Below are 20,483 nucleotides of genomic sequence, written 5' to 3'. Positions count from 1 at the left end.
ATCACATATTTGTGGCTTCAGTATATAAGAAATAAATGCAGCGAATTCTTATATATATTTATGCATATTATCGAAAATACATATTTTATATAATCCATAATATTCTCACATAAATATCTCTGTATAAATTGCTCGACACCCACACGATTTCATCGACTACAATTTCAGCTGCAGTTCGGTTAAGCTGCTTTGCTTCAAAATAATAATACTCTCTATTTCCAGTGTATCTCAGCTCATCAAAGTGTGAGCAAAACAAAACAATAAACAACAAAGTGCAAAGAGGGCTGCTGAATTGTCAACAAGAGAAACAATTTTCATGCTTGATGTAATGTCCATTTGGAAAATTCACAAGATGCTAACAACCCAACACAGGGCGCTTGCCTGTCCAAAGACCAAGTGAAAAATGCTGAACAAACAGATGCTCTCTAATTATGTTAAAGAAATAATATAGAGAAAGAAATGAATCTATGGGAAGCTAGCAGAGCATAGTAAAATTAAGAGAAATATTATCAAAATAGATTTAAACTCTTTTACTGCATTTCATTTACATTTAAATAAAACCCATTCTGGCCCATTCTGTTTACAGGGTATTTGCGCATCCACAATGCAGCATATGGAAGAGAAAGTAAAAAAGAAAAGTATTTCCCTAGAACATATACTGAAAACTAAACAGAAATTTTGTGAGCAAATGGCTGGCTCGTTGCCCGCTGAACAATGGAAGCTGCATTGCGTGCAATATGAGTGCTGGAACGAGGACTTCTGCTGTTGAGCTGCGAATAATGGGAATTGGGGAAAGAGCGGGCATGATGAGGTCCAAATGCACTTACGAAATTTCCATTCGAATGCGATTTAACACGGACTCGAGGCAGCATTTCGACTGACTGGAGATGGCGCCATTGAGAGCCAATTTGACAGCTGAAATTCTTTGTATACTCTCTTAATACTCTCTTCACAGACAACACTCTTTCGGCACTCGCTAAATCCTTCATTCGAGTAGAGTATTTAGCATGAGTTCATTGCTGTTCAAGTTTCAGCGCCACAAGCCAGAGCAATAGACTTCAATTTGTTGGCTTTGGCTTGGGGTCAGAGCGATAGTAAATGTTAGTGCTTGGCAAGTGTTGGAAAATGCGCAAAGTGTGGGCAACAAAGCAAATCAACAATTGCACACAGCACGCGTGGCGCTATGCCACCTACCTCCCCCTGCCGCCCACAGACTGCCTCGCGGGCTGGGCGAAATGTTTTCCATTTTTGCCCCATCAACCCGGACATTGATGCTCCATGAGCTGGTGCTGTAGCTGCCTCAGCCTGAAGGTCAGGCATATTGATTATTTCGAATTTCATTAGCTGGCGAGTCAAAGTCAAAGCCGTGTAGAGACTGGAATTATGATGCTCTGCCTGCATTCTTATGCACTTGTCCATATGCCGCACTCTGGACAGACAATGGCAAGGGATAACCAGCTGCTGGCAAGGATAGGAAAAGTGCCCGGTCGATTGGCTAGCCGGCTTGGTGGTGGCCAGCGGAGTCGGGGCTGGCGCTTTCTGCGCTCTCAGGATTTTAATGGGCTTGTGATGATGGTGTCTGGTTAGTGTAGAAGGTTAACGCGGCTGCATCACGCAGCTGCAAATGCAAATCCCCTCGGCCCAGACCGGGGCCAAGTTGAAAGTTTGAGGTCAAGCGCAAGTACAGAAACCACTTAAAAGTCGCTACGTGCGCCAAGTGGCGAAACGAAAGACGCTGCAACCGGATACAACTTATTGCCATATTGATGCAGCGCAAACTCAGCTGTCAGTTGAATTATGAAAGCAGCCCGAGGAGGCTGCCGAGGCGTTTTATACATAAACTATGCTTTGTGCCGCCAGTGTGCAGCTGCTAATTAAATTCCTCGTAGACTCTGGACTGACCTTGCTCGCACGCCACCACACTCTACTATTTCCAATTTCAATTTCAAAGTCAAATGTGCGGGGGCTGACGGTGCGGGCGGAGGGGACAGAGTGACTTCAAAGCGCGCGCCAACACAATTCCATACATTTTTGACCCAATTTATTATGGCCAAATACATACGAAGACACACGCACACTCATATGCATATATGTATGCATGTGGAGGGAAAAAATCAAATTAATGCTTCGCACTTCATAAATCGGGCATTGAAAATGAACAGATTAAAGGTCTGGCCCGAGCATTTTCATTTTCATTTGCATTATTTTGTATTCAATTTTTCGATTTTCTAAACTAAAAATACAACAAAGTCGCTTTATAAATACATTCGCACCTCAATATGCTCGGAATATATATATGTATATATATTTTCTATATATATATATATACATTTGTATATCTGACATTCAAAACAAACAAGAAATTTTGTGTGTGCGTGTGTGTGTGTGTGAGTGCTTTAATATGAAAAAGGCAGATTAGGCAAATTGGCTTTTTGGCTTAAGGCTAATGGCTAATAGCAAATGGCATAATCTCAGGTGGAAATTCGTGAGCACCTTTTACAATTGAGCAATAAAAATAAACATTTCACATTTAATTTAAATACAAATTTAAATGACCAACAAAACTGAACGAGATTTCGTTTCACTGAATGAATTTTATAAAGATATATAAATAAATATTTATAGAATTGACAGATTTTTAAATATTGAATTTATGCATTTTAACAATGTAATAAACTTAAAATAAGGGAAGTTGCAAATATTTTTAATTTGTAAATTTAATTTAATTTAAATTTTTTTTATTTACAAATTTAAATATATGTGTAAATGTGTATATATGAAATATCAATTTTATATATTTTTGTTATTTTATTTTTTTATGGAATGATTATTATTTAATATGATTTATATATATTTCTATTTAAATTTGAAGATTTGTTTGTTTTCAGCGTTTGAAAATAGAAAACAAATGGAAAATCAATAACATTTCGAATTAATGGAAATGGAATATATCCACAAAAATAAAATAAAATAAATAAATAAATTAAACATATGTTTTTTTTTTTTACATTTAAGTATTAAATAGATTCATTTTTTAAATTTGTATAATTTTTAAGTCGCAATAAAATTAAAGGTATTTTAAACATATACATACGTATTATGGATTATTTAAAATAAATAGGTTTATACAATTTACAGTTTTATATATATTTAATTAATATAATACTTTAAAAAATAAATTTAAAATTTTCTATTTATTAAGATACATTTTGATATTTAATTTTTAATTTAATTCAAATTTAATTAAAATATGTATTAATTTTTTTTAAACTTTTAATTGAATATTGAGCTAAAATAAATACAGAAAAACAGAAGCTGCTGATGAAGGCTGCTGATGCTGCTTGACTCTTACTCATCGCCAACAAAGTTATCTCGGGTTTTATCAACATATTCGCACATATAAATATTTGCTCAAGCATGAAGTAAAAGCTTTTTATGAGAACATAAATTAATTAATTGGGATATATATACATATATACATAAGTTATTTATATTGAGGGCAACTTTAAAGTTGGCCGAATAAGTTTTAGTGCAATATAAATGCATATTTATACAAATTAATATAAATGTGTGTATTATTTATTTAGAGTATAACACCTTCTTATCAAATTAGCAACGTGAAAATGTTTTGAATGAAGCAGCTTGATAAGCTAACAGTGATAAAGTGGATAAGCGTGAACAAATAACAATTATTACTGTATAACATTAAGTCAAGTCACAGCTTCTGTTTAGTTCTCCATTCAAATTCATATGCAAAAGACGACGACGACTCTTACATTTTCACTGCGAAGATGTCGATAAAGGGTCAATGTTTCGTATATATTCTACTTCTGGAATACTGTGCCACAGCAGCTGCTGAAGATAAACAGGTGGGTCGAGCAGTCGTAAATCCCCATTGAAATTGTGCTGAATTCCCTCATTTGCAGTTGGGCAATGTGTTGCAGAGTAAAACCATTCACATTGTCGATGTCAACGGGAGTGCGGGCTCTATGCAGATAAACGCAACATACAAGAATATAAACACAGTAAATATTTCCAATGCAAATCAGAGTCTGTTAGCGGATCTCATTGGCACAGGCCTAATAAAGTCTCCAGTGGCTTCGGCAGCAGATGCGACGGCAGTCGTAAACGAGCTAAAAGCTCAAATAAGCAGTCTGAATGCCTCTGTGAACTACTTGGAGAGTTTACTGACAACGCACTTGGCTGAGATGGAGATGGAGAGGGAGAGGGAGAGAGAGAGGGAGAGGAGGCCAAGTGGTTGCTCTGCGATCGAGAATGCGAACAGTGTTCAGCTGATCCAGATTCCCGGCTACGCTCCATTTCGAGTGCTCTGCGATTCGGATGTCGAGTGGATTGTCATACAGCGTCGCCACGATGGCAGCATTGACTTCTATCGAAACTGGCAGGCCTATCGCAATGGATTCGGCTACTATCAAGGTGAATTCTTTCTGGGCCTGGAGTACATACACCAGCTGACCACATCACGGCCATATGAGCTCTATGTCGAGCTGACTGACTTTGAGAATCGCATGTTCTATGCACGATACGACAACTTTCTCATCGGCAGCGAACAGGAGCAATATATGCTGAAGTCTCTCGGCACGTACAGCGGCAATGCCGGTGACTCATTGAAATATAATCTCTATGACAAGTTCTCGACGTACGATTACGACAACGACGCTTGGTCGGGCGGCAGCTGTGCCAGCTATTATGAGAGTGGCTGGTGGTACAAGTGGAATGCCAATAGGTAAGTGAACAACTAGCAATAACGATTATCGTGCCTAATTACTAACTAAATCCTTCTACTTCCGTCCAGTAACCTCAATGGCAGATATATGAAGGGCGGCGAGAAGAGTGTGAAGGGCATCTGGTGGTACACACTGAATGGCTATTATTCGCTAAAATCCGTCGCAATGTTCATTAGACCGAAATACACTTTGCTCTGAGCTAAGCATACAAAGTAAACCGATTAAAAACTGATAAAGTCTGGCGAAAATATAAATAAATTATTCGATTTGTAATAGAAGAAATGAAACACATGTTTTATTCGTTTTATTCTGTGAATGCAGGGTATATTGGTTTTGTTGAAAGGTACAAAAAAGGCAAAATTATATTTATTTATAATCGGTGGCGAAAACCGATTTAACTGTTTAATTCTATTATCCATTATCTCCTGGAATACGCTTTGGATATATGCTAGTCAACACAAGTTTCAATGGGTATACACTCCCGTTGCGACTTGTCTTGTTCAATTATTTGAAATATAATCGCCCTTACACTGAACCGGAGACCTTTGTCTTCTCATTTTTTTTTTTATTGCAAACTGTTGCATAAGCAAAAACATAATTTTGATAAGTGCCTGATTTGTTGCTGTATAAAGCGAATTCGCTGTGCAGGCATACAATATTCGTTCTCTTCCAGTCGGGCAGTGCACATCGAACATGAGAGCTCTAGACTTGTGTATTTTAAAGCTTTTTCTGCTCATATTGTTGGCAGCTAGCTACGATTTTCACGAAACTGATGTGAGTACAGTGAGTTTTACGAGATTTGTAGTTGTCATAGTCTTCTGTTTGTTTATATAATAAATAGGCCAACTCAACTGAGACATGTAGTTCGGCTTGCCTACATGAGATGAAACCTCTGTTCAGGAGCAACCGGGAAACAAACGAGCAGTTGAAAGCCTATGAAGCGTCTATGCTGGAAAAGAAGAAGCAAATTGAGAAAATACAGAAACAGCTAAATGCCATTCAGGTGCAGCATTCAAATACTAAAGATGAGCTGATGCAGGCGCTTAACAAAGCTCAAGCTGAAGATAAGAACTCAATCGAATCGATGAAGGCCCAATTGAATGCCAATACCGAAACTCTTAGGTTAGTACTTAACGAAATTGCCAGCTTGAACAGTTCGATTTCCGACTCGTGCTATAAAGAGTTGGCTAAAGATCTGGCCATAAATTGCATACCCTTCGAAGAGTCCTCCGATGTCCATGATATATTTGTCCATGGCTTCGGCAATCTCTCTGTGCGATGCGATGCCGAAACAGCTGGAAGCGGCTGGTTGGTGGTGCAGAGACGCTTCAGTGGAAGGGTTGACTTCTACCGTAACTGGGCTGAGTACAAGAAGGGCTTTGGCGACTTGAACGATGAGTTCTTTATTGGACTCGAGGCACTGCATCATTTGACCAAATCTCTACCCTACGAACTTTACGTATCCCTTGTCGATTTCGACGAGAACATCCGTTACGCTCGCTACGACAACTTTCTGATTGGCAGCGAGCAGGAAAACTATATGCTCAAGTCACTGGGCACCTATACCGGAAACGCTCGCAATTCATTGTCATACAATCTGCATGACGACTTCACCACCTATGACCGCGATAACGATCGCTGGCCCCAAGGCAATTGTGCCGCGCATTATCGAAGCGGCTGGTGGTACAACCTCTATGGCAACAGGTAACACAGGCCTTATACTCGCTTTAATTGAATAGTTTTATTAATAGCATTTGATCTCATCGCAGCAACCTCAACGGGCAATACTTTAATGAAAGGGTTCATAGTGAGCAGGGCATTTGGTGGTATGATTGGCATGGCTATTATTCATTGAAGTCTGTTCAGATGATGATACGACCCAAATATACATCGATGTAAGCTTGAGAAAGAAAATCAAATATTGATTTGTAGCGTTTACAGTTTATAAATCATCATTTTTATATACATATATATTTGTTGGAATTAAAATGTGAAAGTAATACGATTAGTTACGCCATTTTATCAATACAAATGTAAAACATATATTATCTAAATAAAGAAATATCTGTATAAATAAATATTTTTTTAAATGATATAAAATGAATATGTTTTGATATTTTAAGCTTTTTCAAACGTCTATGGAATCACAAATTTATACACATTTTTGTTATATTTTATTTTTATTAAATATAATATTATGTAATAATTTGATATATTTTCATAAAATATTATTCACTCTTAGTTTATCTAGTTAGCTTTTATTATTATTTTTTAAATAACTACAATGTCAAATTAATAGAGTTACCATTTTATTTTTCAATAAATATTTACTCTACTTAAATTTTTAATATACAACAAAATAGCTTAAAATTATCTATGTAATTTTTATAAAAATTTTAGTATTTAATGTTGTGCATAATTTTTTAATCTAAAATATGTCCGGTTAGATATGCAGAGTCATTACATTAAACAAGTGTGATTGATTTATATGCATATATTTATATAATATATATTATATATATACATATATATATATACATATATAATATATATTATATATTTATATATTTAAAAAATCTCTATTACGTTTCACTTGAAGTATCCAAGTAATATATGCCTGTAATATATACCGTGTTGCAAATTTCTGTTACTTACAGAGAGAATAAGTAAAACACGACCGATCGAGTGTGCCTAATGAGAGCAATCGATATTGTCAACAAGTCTTATTGATAGTGGCAAAGCAATATCAGCTCTGCAAATCATTGCAGCTGCTGCACTGTTTGACATTTAGTCAAACAATCATGTTCCCTAGAGCAAAGTCTCTGTCAATTGAAAATATTGTCTACAAGGCTATCGAACGAAGCGTTGCAGCGTCTCATAAAATCATTCTGAATGCATTAGAGTTCAATAGGTGCTTTGGGCCAAGGTTGTATGCGCTTCGAGCAACTTTGCATAATCCATAATTTTTGCATTGCCAATTGCTCTTTCAGTGTGGTGGCAGCTTTGACACACACACTCACATGCAGATTCATATAAGCACACACTTGGCACACCCCTTTGGCTGCTTCGCAGAGCCAGCTGTTCCGAGCAAAAATGCTCCAAATGCGCCGTTAAGGAAATTGCTCAAATTTTGCGGCCAAATTGAAAAGTTCTTCAACAATTTTTTTTGCACTCTTCTTCTTTTTGGAATTTTTTGTTCTTGTCTAGTGGGTGGACCAGCGCTGGCAGCACTTGTTGTGGTTTGTGTTTTATTATGTTTTATTCTACGCTAAGTTTTTTGAGCGCATGGCTGCCTGATTGCCACCATTTCGATACTTGACTGAGCAAATTGAAAGTTTTCTCCATTTTGTTTGTGTGCTCGCTGGAAATTCTGTGGCCATTCGCCCATTGTAGCACTCCATTTTCATTTTTCTGTTAATATTTTTTTTATTCTCTCTCTTTCCCTCTCTCTCTCTGTCTTTCTCTCTCTCACTCTGCCGTTTTTTGCATACAAACTAAACCAAAAATGTATAAACTATTTCGATTTGGTGTGCAGTGCCTTTTCTCGCCTGTAATCCGCTTCAGTATCAAATTGCTCAAAAGTGCAAAAGTTGTTGACTCGACCAATAAATTTGCGAATTGCTTTCAGGTTTACTTTTCGCTAGCTGGAGTAATTGGACGCCAAGTCACGCCTCGGCCATATCAAGCGCGGTGCATGCAAATTTAAGGCAACCACAAATCACATCGCATCACAATTGCAGCCCGTCGATTGAGTGTTGTATTCGGTAAGCGAAACGATCGAAATTAATTTGAGCGAGTTATAAACAATGGCTAGGAGGCATAAATGTGAAGCAAAACAAAATGAAAGAGTTTGAATAATAGGCAAAGCTGTATTATATTATTTATTGCAAAGAAAAAATTTGCAATTTAAATATTTAATTTTAGAAAGAGGAAAAAACACTTTAAATTCCAAATCATGTTCTGTTTTCCATTTATTAAATAAAATCAATGTCAGTAAAAAATACAATAAAATATAAATTTGTATGAAATATTAACATGAGTTTCTTTAAATTATTTCCTTAATTTATATGAAAATATTTATATAATTCTTTCATTAAACTGTTATAATAATAACAATCTTTCAAAAGGTTTTCAGAATAATTAAACCTGACATAGTTAAACTAATATAAAAACCACTAAATATTCCCTTAGTTTTCTCTCAATATTATCAACCAAATCCAACAATTTCAGCACATACGAGTGCCGAAAATGTAATAAGAGCTCGTGCGATTCAACTCAGAGTTTGCTTAATATTTTATCACACAAATTGTCGGCTTTGCTGTGGCCCAAAAGCTCGAGTCACTTCCATTGTCATCGGTTGACAGGTCAAACTCAAATCGATCAGGGCCGACGGCAGAGGATGGCGCCATGTGAATGAACCTTTTGGTCAGTAGACTTCCGTAAACAAAAGCCACGCTAACTGCCTGTCTTCCTCTCGGTCAATGTTTTCACTGTTCTTTTGTTTCCTTGCGCTTAGCTCGTCCTCTCCTTCGTTTTGGCCAGGCATTCTTTGGCATAAACATGCCTCAAATATGTTGGTCATATAAATGGTTCACGTCATGCTTTTAGGCAGCCAGCGCCGCCTAAAACTGCCCAGCAAAAAAAAAAAAAGAAAGAAAGAGAACGAAAGAAATTGCTGCCAATGACCAAGTCCACGTACTAAATAAGTTACGAGCCCAGTGGGCATGGCCAAGTAGAGCCGCCCACATTCTACTTGTGCGTGCACTTGCTCTGGGGCCCCCAGTCATAGCCATCAATTACGTGAAGTGCGTGAAATGTTACACAAATTGCAGGCGTTAATAACACGCTCCACGGCTCTAGCGGCTCCTCCACTCTGGGACAGCTCAAAGGAGCGTCCAAGTGGGCCGTCAGCGGCATTGATTGAATGAAATGGTAAAAGACATACAAATTGTAGCTGATTAAACGCGTCACACTTAAAGCACAGCAACGAAAGCCGAAAAGCCGAAAGGCAAAAAAAAAACTAAAAAACCTTGGACTCACATTTCAACGCAACGAGATAGCATCTTAATTACCCATCCAAAGCTAACAAACACACACACATACGTACATGTACACACATACACTATTACATGCAGTATTATCAGCAAGTCATTGACCCAGCCGCAAAAGCTGAAAATTTTGGTCAAGTCTTTAATTCTGTGCCAGGAAATGATCAGACTTCCTCACAGATTTAGTTACTCATCGCTGATGATGCTATTCATATCGTATTTCGATATTTTTGCGAATATAAGTATGTATATGCTTAAAATGTGAATCTATCTAGCTAGTTTTCAAATAATCCAGAGGCTAAATAATTATAACAAATTCGTCTCATATTCTCAAAGGCATCTGTTAGTTGCGTAAATTTCGTCAGCTCGTATAAAAAATATATATAAATAAATAAATAAATAAATAAATAGAGTTAATTAATAAATATAAATATATATAAATATATAATTAATAATATATAAATAAATAAATAGAGTTAAAGAAAAAACTGAAAAATAAACCCAAAAGCGTTATTAATATTATAAATAAAATTAATGAATAATTAAAATATATAAACCAGTATAAATAAATATGAAAAAAAAAAATAGTTTATTAATATTATTAATTATTATTCTTATTTATTTATTACTATTATTTTTTGTTTTCATAACGAATTTGTTATTATAACGAATTTGTTTTCTACTTTCACTAGCAACCAAATCTAGTCTTGCATCAAAAGAGTTTTTAATCTGTATGCATTTTATACTCTTCCTTCCACCCGCAGGGTATCTTTTAGTCACACTAGCTGACCTGGTTTCTATTGCTAAATGAGTTTCTTTTAAGGCGACAAAACGATAACAATTTCCTGTTTGCGTAAACTTTACGCTCTCACACTTTCGCGCACTTTCACAGCACTGGCTCGAGGCCGTCGAGGCTCGGACCGCAAACACCACAGTAGAAACGGAAAACATTAATTACATAGACCACACAAACACACACACAAAGTTACACTCGCTCACTCACACACACACACACACACACAGTCAAACATGCCGACTTTGGCACACTTATTGTATAGAGACTCTCTGGGCTGCACACCTGGGCGTATACGCAACAATGACAACAATTTGGGCCACATCGGCTGCCTACAATGAGCACTGCGCTCCAGCTCGCTCCGATCCCCCCCGCCCCTTTAGGCTGTGCGCCTGTGCCTGTGTGTGCAATTCAAGTTTGTTTTTGTGCCTCGTCTCTAGTGCTTTGCATTGTTTGTGCGTTCGCAGTTATTTATACGGGAGGGCGCCACACAAATGCGTCTGCCTCCATTTGGGCTGCGTGTGCGCCACTTTCCTCTTTTTTTTTTTTTTTTCGCCTTCCTGATGAGCATTTTATTTGCTGACCATAATTGTGCCAGGCCTGGAGACCACAAAGATTTGTCATTGCCATTCAGACACCATGAAATGTGTTGAACGTGTTTTCTTTGAGAGTTTCTCATAACAAGCTCGCATACAAGGAAAACAAGTGGAAGTGCTTTAGCTGCACGGGCGCGACTTGGAGATATTCTGCGAGCCAATACAACGTGGCCTTTTAATTGAATTCCATCAATCAATCAATACAAACAGAAATGATTCTTTCTTTCTTTTTTTGACAATGTAGAAAAGGAAAGCTTAAAGACCTTAAAGATATATTCGATATGTATGAAGTTTTTGTGACAGAAATGTTTTAGTTTAGCTTAGTCTGTGGATAGGCCGTAAAGGTAGTTATTTCTGATATTTCATATTATATGTATTTAATTGATATTTTATATGGCCTAAGCTCAAAAGTTGACTTTGCTTTGGAATGAATGTCATGGCTTGATCAAATTTATTTGTAAAAGCTAAAGATAAAATAAAATATGCATAAGTATTTCAAAATATACAATAAAGTTTCTATTTATAAAATAAAATATATAAAAAAAATATAACTCTACCAAAAGTAGAGTTCTAAAATTCGAGATATATGATCATATATAAAAAAGTAAAGCAAAAAATAATTTTAGATAATTAAAAAAAATAATAATAAATATAAGTTCATATAAAAAATATATATATAAAAAGAAGGATACATAAAACAAGAATATATACTTCTGCAATGAAGTAAAAATAAATATATAACCTATGAAATATATAACATTAATAAAGATGTATTATATGAACGATATCAAAATTTAAGAGCTTGCTAAAAATATGTTAGCCTTTATCAAGAGCTCTGCTAAACTTAACATTATCAGAGTACTCTCTAGTATATATACTCTCTAGTATATATATACTATATATATATATATACTATATATATAGTATATATATACTAGTGTAAATATTTACACTATATATACTAATATCAATAATAAAACTACATCTGCCTTATCCTTTTCTTAAGAGCTCTGCGCAGTTATCAAACAAACACATGCTCACACAGCCTCTTCACAGACCCTCATCTAGGGTATTATTGTAGAGCCTGCGTGCCTGCCTACAAGCACAAGTATTATGTTACTTGTAATGAGCTTTCGCTCCATGACATTTGAGAGGTTTCGCTTGGTCAGCCGCTTTTTTTTTTTCCATATTTAATTTGTTTTGTTTAGAGACAAATTATTGTGGGTGTTGCTTTATTATTTTTATTTTATAATTATTGATTGATAAATTCGAGGAAATTCAAGAACTTTTTCCATCTGATTGCCTAGTTACTTCAAATTGCTTTCATCTCGGCGCAATTAATATAAGAATTTAACGTAATGATTGCGAATTAATTTTTACAGATTTACAAGTATGTTGCGGCGTCTTCAGTGGCAAATAAATTAAACAAGCTTAAATTAATTAAAAGTTTTACAACACTTGGTGTGTGTGTTGGTTAAAAGTCAACATTTTTTTTGTTTCTTCCTGCTTTCTTTTCATTTGGCAACCTCATTTGAAATCCCAGCCGCGAATTGCGTTGAAAACTTTTGCCCAGATTCCAAATTAAAAGCGAAAACCAACTGGGACTCATATATACATGCAAGAAGTAAGGAAAGTAAAAAAAAAATGTAGGCTCCCAAATCATTTCAACATCAACAGAAACGAGCGCCCTCAAATAGAAAATATGCAAAAATAAATAAAAATGCCAAAAGGCGATATCCATAAGCCGTGGAACGAGCGCAGACAACAATAAACAAATGGGCCAAACGAATCGGACAATGGTACAAAGTCTCCCCGGCTCACTCGCTCGGCCATTAGTCATTATTGACATATTCCTTCCGCCTTTTTCCAAGCCACTTCGCCAATCTGCCTCAGTCTCCCATTTTTTGTGTGCTCTCCGGCTCCTAAGTGATATTTCCGCTTGAGTTACCATATTATTTCTGTTTATCTGGCACGATATGCATGCTAGAGTAACTGACCTCCGAAAACTTTGCTTTTTGCCTAGCTTTTTATTTGGATTGAGATAAGGCCAAGGGCGCCTATAATTAAAATAATAAATTAACCCAGAGATAACTTCTGTTGTTTATTAGGATACATACATGTATGTTTAACTATTGCTTAGTCTTTATTTACCAGGGTATTTCGTAGTCGTTATTTCACTCAAATTTTTCGCAAGAAATAGAAAATGCTGCTCGAGTTTGCTTTCCTTGCGTTGGCGGATTACAGTTCAATGATGTATGCTGTTAATTTGCCCAACAACAGATGAGAATCTCAACTTTCGCCTAAACAATCAACAACAAAAACAACAATACTAAAGTTTAGTTTTTGTAAGGCCTAACCATTTGATGTTTAATTTAAGGCCAGCAAAAAAGGAAAAGTTTAAGGTAAAGTATTGAAAGTTTAAGCAAGCAGAAGGATTGCTCAGAGATAGATTATGGAACTGATATTTTTTTGGCATATAAATATGTCTGTTACAATATGTATTGCTGTTTATATTTGAGATTTACCTTTGGTATATATTCCTATTAAAAGTTTATTTGAATGTATATACTAAACATATGAAATTAAGCAAAATATGAAAGAGCTAAAGGTTTGATAATGAAAATCATGATTGAGGAGGATTGATTTCAGAATTAAACAATTTTTATTTATATATATACAGCACAGTCTTTAATAGCCGAAATCACAGACAGAACGAACACTTGCAATTAGAATGTGAGCTTGACTATCTCTTTTCCTAAGTACCTTACATAGTTTATATATATTTGTATGCTCTTCGCATGATCCAAGCCTGCTTTGCTTAGATTTTAAATGAACCTAAGCAGTATTTATAAATGAAAATTTGTAGAAACCAATCTATATCTATATATAGCTTTGTCTGAGTTACATTAACACAAATTGTGTTCACTCAAGAGCTGCCCCCCCTTCTCCTGGCTTCATTCAATTTTTAAGCAATTATTTGCGCCCAGGCGAACAATGAACTCTCATTAGATAAGCACAAAGCTTAGCACACGATTAAACCTTAATCATGTTCGACTTAATTAAATTAGATATTTACAAAATAGATGCGAATACCATGGCAAGAGATACGAACTAGCGCAACAATGTGTGCATAATGTGCCAAGCTACCTCTGCTGTGGATCATTCAATTTTAATGCCCACTAAGTGCAGATTTCAGTTCAAATAACAAATAACAACAAATGCTCCAAATAGTTATACACCCACACACATGCGCACACATAGACAATTTTGTGTATGCATTTAAATCGAGTGTAAATGTTTATTTAATCGAGCAGAGAGCAAAAAGCGAACTACAGCAACAGAGTTTATTGTGAACCCAATTAAAGCAACGCCTCGCTGGTTAGTTTTGTTGGTTTGGCTGGCTCTGGTTTGTTGGTTGGTTAGCCTGGTTTCCTGGCTGGCTGGCTCTGGGTATAGACACACACACACATACACACTATTGCCAAACGACAAAAACGAAAGCAAAAGGCAGTGCAGAAAAATGTTGCCGATTCCTGTTACAAAATCAACTGAAACAACGAACACAAAAGAAGCCGCTAAGTAAACACCCAACATTTACAACAACAGCAACAACAACAACAAATATTACAAAGTAAATAGAATGAAATGCCAGTTAGTTGCACAGTTGTTCAGTTGGCCAAGTTGTTCACATTGTTCTTGGCTTGTAAGTTTTGCCGAGATACAAAATTGCAATGCTAAAGCACGGCCAACAGTGGGCTGCCCTGTAGCAAGTCGAGCGTAGCCAGGCAACGATAATGATAAAGAGCGAGCCGACAAAAGGCCAGCGCGCCGAACTAAAATCACAGCCTCACCGGATTTGCTACAGGTCATGAATTTGTCTGCCCCTGCGCCTCGTTGCGCTTAAGCTGGAAGCGAAAATATTTAGCATAATTAAATGTTACTTGAAATGCCAAAATAATTATTAAGGTGACAGCATAATGAGTTGCCCGAGCACCCACACCACCCACAGCACCCACAGCACCCACAGCACCCGAGCCACCCAAACCACTCAGCCATGCCCAGGCCAGCAAGTCAGCCGTGCTTTACGCAGCTGTCTTCAAAATGGAAATTGATTGAAGCCCGGCCGGATGGCTGTAAGTAATTGAATGCGAAAGACGGAAGCGGGTCGCACACGGCTGCTGCGGCCCGAAGGTCAAGTGGCAGCAGGTGCCGAAGTGTTAAAAACAACTAAATATCCTCAAGGTATTGACTGCAGACACGAAATTAACACCTACCAATAAAGTTGCACCGCTTTGACTTAGCCTCTGCTGCTGCTGCTTTGACTAGTCAGCTCAATATTCTGGCCAAGGCCAAGGCCTGCGGCTGACTTGTGGACCGGCCGATTATTTAAGCCTGACTACATTGGCAATAAATTTCAGCTGCCTCAGACTTATCTGAAGTGCCAACACACATTGAATAGGCAATGCGCACTGAAATTAAATTCAAAGTCCATATATAGTATTTACAATAGTAATTATTTCATTTCAATGAAGACTGGCTCAGGTGTTCACGGAATGTGAAACAATTAATTTTCCCGTGCATGCACACATTAAAGCGTGCGTGCATCGCCAGAGGCGCACGAGGCGAAAGTTTTTTGGCTTAGATAGCTTTCAAAGGCTTGTAGTTAACAGAACAATAAACAAGTCTTTATCTTGTAAATGCGAAAATAATGCTGTGGGCGTTGCTGAGGAAGCTCAACTCTGTCTACAATGCTCGACTAGCAAATACCTAAAGGAGAGGCATAGCCACTGGACGAATTTATTATTATTATATATATTGAGGTATTATAAGTAAAAGTACCATGAATAAAATGAAAGTATACAAAACTTGTAAATCAAGATTAGAAGACTTCGTTCACGAATATTGTTAGTCAAGCAATATCGTATCGCAAGTAAAACTAAAATATAATATAGTAAAGAAAATAAATATATCGCACGTAAAGTGTATATTGTATCGTAAGTAGAACCTGTATTGAATCGTTAGCTAATGAAATATTATAAGATAAGTAAAACAATTGTCCTACTGAAAATAAAATGAATCACGTATCAAAGGCAAGAAAAGCAGCATATAGAAAGCTAAACGTATATCATATCGTAAAAAAAAACTAAATATCGTAGAGCGACCAACGTAACGCAAATAAATCGAATATCCTATCATAAGAACAATGAATATCTTAATATCTTATTGTATTGTAAAAAGAATATCGTATTGTCTGTTTCACGAATATCGTATGGGTATAGTAAATAAAATGAATATCATATTGTGGGCAAATAACATCATAAGTTAAACGAATAGCATATCGTAAGAAACCTGCGAGTATTATATTGAAAGTAAAACGAATATCGTATTGCAAATGAATATCGTATAAATTAAATTGGTATAGTGAATAGAAAATATTGTATAGTACGACGAAGATCGTAGCGTAGGTTGAACGAATATCATATAACAATTAAAGCGAATAACGTATAGAGAGAAAAACGAATGACGTATCACGAATAACAGGAACATCGTCATGTAAGCTGTGCCTAATCCACCTCCCTTATTGCTCACAATGTATACAAATTTCTCACCTTCTCTAGAAAGGAATTTAAGGTCTAAGGGCCACATACCGAAGCACTTTAAGTGGGCATTTCAGGGCACAATGCAGTTAAGAAGCATGCTGAGTGCTGTGGCATATAAATTGAAAGTAAATAGACGTCAATTGGATAGTAGATGTAAAACTGCAATGTGAGACAAGTTAGAGTGGACCAAAACCAAATTGCGTTGCTAAACAGCAAACCCTCTCTCGCCTCTCTTTCTACTTTATGCCAACAATCCGCATTTGGCCTCAATTTTATGAAAACATTTATGACAAATGACGTTTGTACGTAATGTGAGAAATCTCAGGCATGTCCTTGACAAGTCGCACAAAATCGATTACATATATTTGGTGAACGTCAAGAGATATGCATAGACCACCAACACTACGAATACATACACTCGACAAGCCAATTCTTTGCGGTCTCCGGTCTCTTGAATTCCAATTCAGCTCTTGAACTTGAGCAAATTTGATTCATTAAATTTTGAAGAGGCTCGCGAACAATTTGGCACGTTTCGACAATTCACGGCAACTCGACAAGTATATCAAGAGGTAGTGGCTAGGGACCGGGTGACTATTCAAATGGCGTAAAATGCAATTAAGGGGCGCCCGAAAGTATGCCGCAACCTTTTTGGTAGCTTATGCTAATGCATAAATTAGCTGCCTAGCACAACAATTAAAAAAGTTCCATACTAAAATTAGACATTAGATTTGATGGCCGTGCAACTTTAAAATTGTTTGTGATATTTCAAAGCCCAGACGGCAATTATCAAATGAGCCCAGCGAGACACGTATCGAATGGCACTCAACGGGTTTTATTTTTCGGTAATTAAAAGCGGCCAGGACTCTGAATGCTATGAGCGAACCGACTGATAGCAAAATATCATCTCAGCAACAGCTTTTCGCTCAAGCTGATTTTGTTTTTGTGTCTTACTTTTTACACTCGCTTTCGAGATTTAAGAAGGTGTTAAAGGAGAATATTTTATGTGCTGTACTCATTGAAGACGCTCACTTAGACTTACTTGAGCAGTTTGTGGAAGGCAAATAGAGGTGTACCGGGTTGGGCACCCATTAAATCGTTGTTTAAGTAATTTTTAATTACTTCCAAATGCAGCATGCACTCCGAATCAGTTACCAAATAGAAAATCAACTAACAAAACTATAAATATCTTAATTGAAAAGCGATAGCTAACCTGTGTATAAAAATCAATTTGCAGCATAATCTTTATATATATGTTAAACATTATTCAAAGGAAATAAAATTTAATAATAACTAAATATTCAATAAAAAAAAATTTAAAAAAATAAATAAATAAATAAGTGAATAAATAAAAAAAAAAATGAAATATAAATAAATAAATGTCAATAAAAAAAAAATATATAATATAAATAAATAAAAAAAAATACATAAGTAAAAAAATAATAAAAACTATAAAATTAAATTATAAAAAAAAGAATTAAAGAATTATATGGGCAACTTTTCACTTCTCTATGTCAGCGATAACGCTCTAACGTCATTTCCACTTTGAGTGTGGAGCCCTATATAAATGCTTATCAAATATCGTAATTATTTATTTTATTTCTACTTCCACTTTTCATATTTTATACATATATAAATCTGAATAATAATAATTATTAAAAGCAAAAAAAACACAAAAAAAATAAATAAAAATAAAAATAAAATAAATAAAAATAAATAATTAACTAGACTCCATATGAGCAACTTTTGACTTCACTATGACAGAGATAATGCTCTAGGATTAGTTCCACTTCGAGTGCCCAGTCCTATATAAACGCTTATAAAATCGTAATTATTTATTTTATTAAACGCTTTTCTACTTCCACTTTCTTTAACATATTTTGTGCATATAAACAAATGCAATAATATATTTGCTTTCTGTTTAATTAGCAACCGTTTGCTAATGGGCAGCGCATCTGGCAGTCGATGAGCCACACTTCTTGTGCTGATTATTCTGCTGGGCCTGACATTTATTTTAGCCATTACTCATACGCACCGTTCGACGCCTGGCAATGGCCATTCGATGCCGCCCGCATCAGCTCACGGGCTTACGTGATGGTCCGTAATTACCCAACATAACAGTTAATGAATGACTGACAGCAGCAAGTAGAAGCTGAAGCAGAAGCTGCGCCAATGAAGTCAACATTAAGTAAACACGCAACGTGACTTCCTCCCCCTCTCAGAAGCAGGCTTTAGTGAGCTTTTTAAGGCTCAGCTATTGATTTTGGAGCATTAGATATGCATTTGTCTATGAATTAAGTTGCGGTTGCGCGCAGAATTAAATCTGAAATTGAAAAACGCAGCAGTGGCATTTTGTTAATTATTAGATTTGCTTTCGTTTTTTTTTTTCGTTTTTTTTGGGCGCTGGCACTTGAAATTCAATTAATTAAGGCAGTAGGCAGATGGAGAGAGAGAGAGAGAGAGAGGGACGGGGTTGCGGGGATAGCACTGAAAAAGTTGACGCTTTATTTCGGCACGTGATAAATTAATTTAAGCCAAAAGCGTTTCGTGTAATGTTTGCATATTGCGGTGCTGTCCAGGTGCCACAACGACATGGGCGTGGCCACAGCACAGTAGTAACAAGTTTACAGCGCCAGCCGCGTCGCGCCACAGCTAATTGAGTTGCGTTGCGACCAAATTGTAATACCAACAATTTTATTTGGCAAATGAAGTTGCGACCGCTCTTGGCCATGGCACGCAATCCCATGTCGTCCCTAATTACCAAAATATTTGAATACTAAATGTAGAAGAGTGCGCATCGGATCGCCAACAGCAACAGCAATAGCAACACCAGCAACGAAATCAATTGGGAGCACTTTAGAGCTGACCTCTAGCCCGGTGCTAAATCAGGGCTGGCTGTGAACCTGAACCCGGCTCAAGGCCCTATTCGCACTCCTGACAGCTCAATTTAGTTTGGCCCACTAATTAAAACCCAGCACTGGCTGCGCCCTAATCAGCGTATTAATCTCCGCCTTGGGGCATAGACCGGAACATAGAGAGGCACAGGCCTTATTGGCCTTTGAATACCTTTGGTTAGTATATTTTATATATTATTCCTCATCTATTCTATTGTGGTTAGGCTAGGCATATGAACTATCTTTGAGATTATAAAGGATAAGTAAGTGAATTTTTGATTGTTATAGCTCATGATAAAAGTTATTGTAAGGACTTTAGCTACATTGTGCTGAAGCAAGTCTATGAATCTTTTGAATATTGTCTGGAATCTTTATTTAACCTATTGTATTTTTCTAAAGTGATCATTCAGACTATATATAATATATCTCAGATCTTATCATTTAATATGTTTAGCTGCAGTTTTCTAATATTTTTAATTGCATTAATATAACTTAACAAATAATGCAATTTGATAATTATATTTTGAATATTTTTAAATATTTTGAAACAAAATTTATTTACTTTCAATTTCTTTTTAAATATTATTCCATAAAAATCTGAAAAGCGCATTCAAATTTCGTTGTATTTCGCTTAGTTGTCTCTGGTTTTTTTTTCTGTTTCTTCCTTTGACGTAAAACAAATTCTATGGAATTTGTTTATTGTTGTGATTTTTTCGGTGCTTTTGTCTCATATTCCGCTTGACACGAAATATTATTAATTGGTCTAGACGAGAACAAGGCAGGCATGAAATTCAATGCGCAGCTATT

General features: G+C 36.1%; 2 protein-coding genes across 2 annotated transcripts; both read left to right on the top strand.

Moving 5' to 3' along the window:
* Window positions 1-3,717: 3,717 nt before the first annotated feature.
* LOC108652413 (ficolin-2-like) lies at window positions 3,718-5,025 on the top strand. The gene is made up of 3 exons (XM_089260148.1): window positions 3,718-3,869; window positions 3,927-4,747; window positions 4,817-5,025. Exons 1-3 carry the CDS (start codon window positions 3,792-3,794, stop codon window positions 4,944-4,946), a joined length of 1,029 nt encoding a protein of 342 aa, XP_089116274.1. The 5' UTR covers window positions 3,718-3,791; the 3' UTR covers window positions 4,947-5,025.
* A 342-nt stretch (window positions 5,026-5,367) lies between these two features.
* Window positions 5,368-6,848, top strand: LOC108652412 (fibrinogen-like protein 1). Its single transcript, XM_018102595.3, has 3 exons — window positions 5,368-5,522; window positions 5,590-6,452; window positions 6,518-6,848. Exons 1-3 carry the CDS (start codon window positions 5,442-5,444, stop codon window positions 6,645-6,647), a joined length of 1,074 nt encoding a protein of 357 aa, XP_017958084.1. The 5' UTR covers window positions 5,368-5,441; the 3' UTR covers window positions 6,648-6,848.
* Window positions 6,849-20,483: the final 13,635 nt, after the last annotated feature.

This window comes from Drosophila navojoa, chromosome 4, assembly GCF_054131105.1.
Source record: "Drosophila navojoa isolate 15081-1374.11 chromosome 4, UAZ_NAV_1.0, whole genome shotgun sequence".
In the NCBI taxonomy this organism is placed as follows: Eukaryota; Metazoa; Arthropoda; class Insecta; order Diptera; family Drosophilidae; genus Drosophila; species Drosophila navojoa.
Note: the sequence above shows the minus strand (reverse complement) of the source record. Positions and strands in the feature narration are given on the sequence as shown.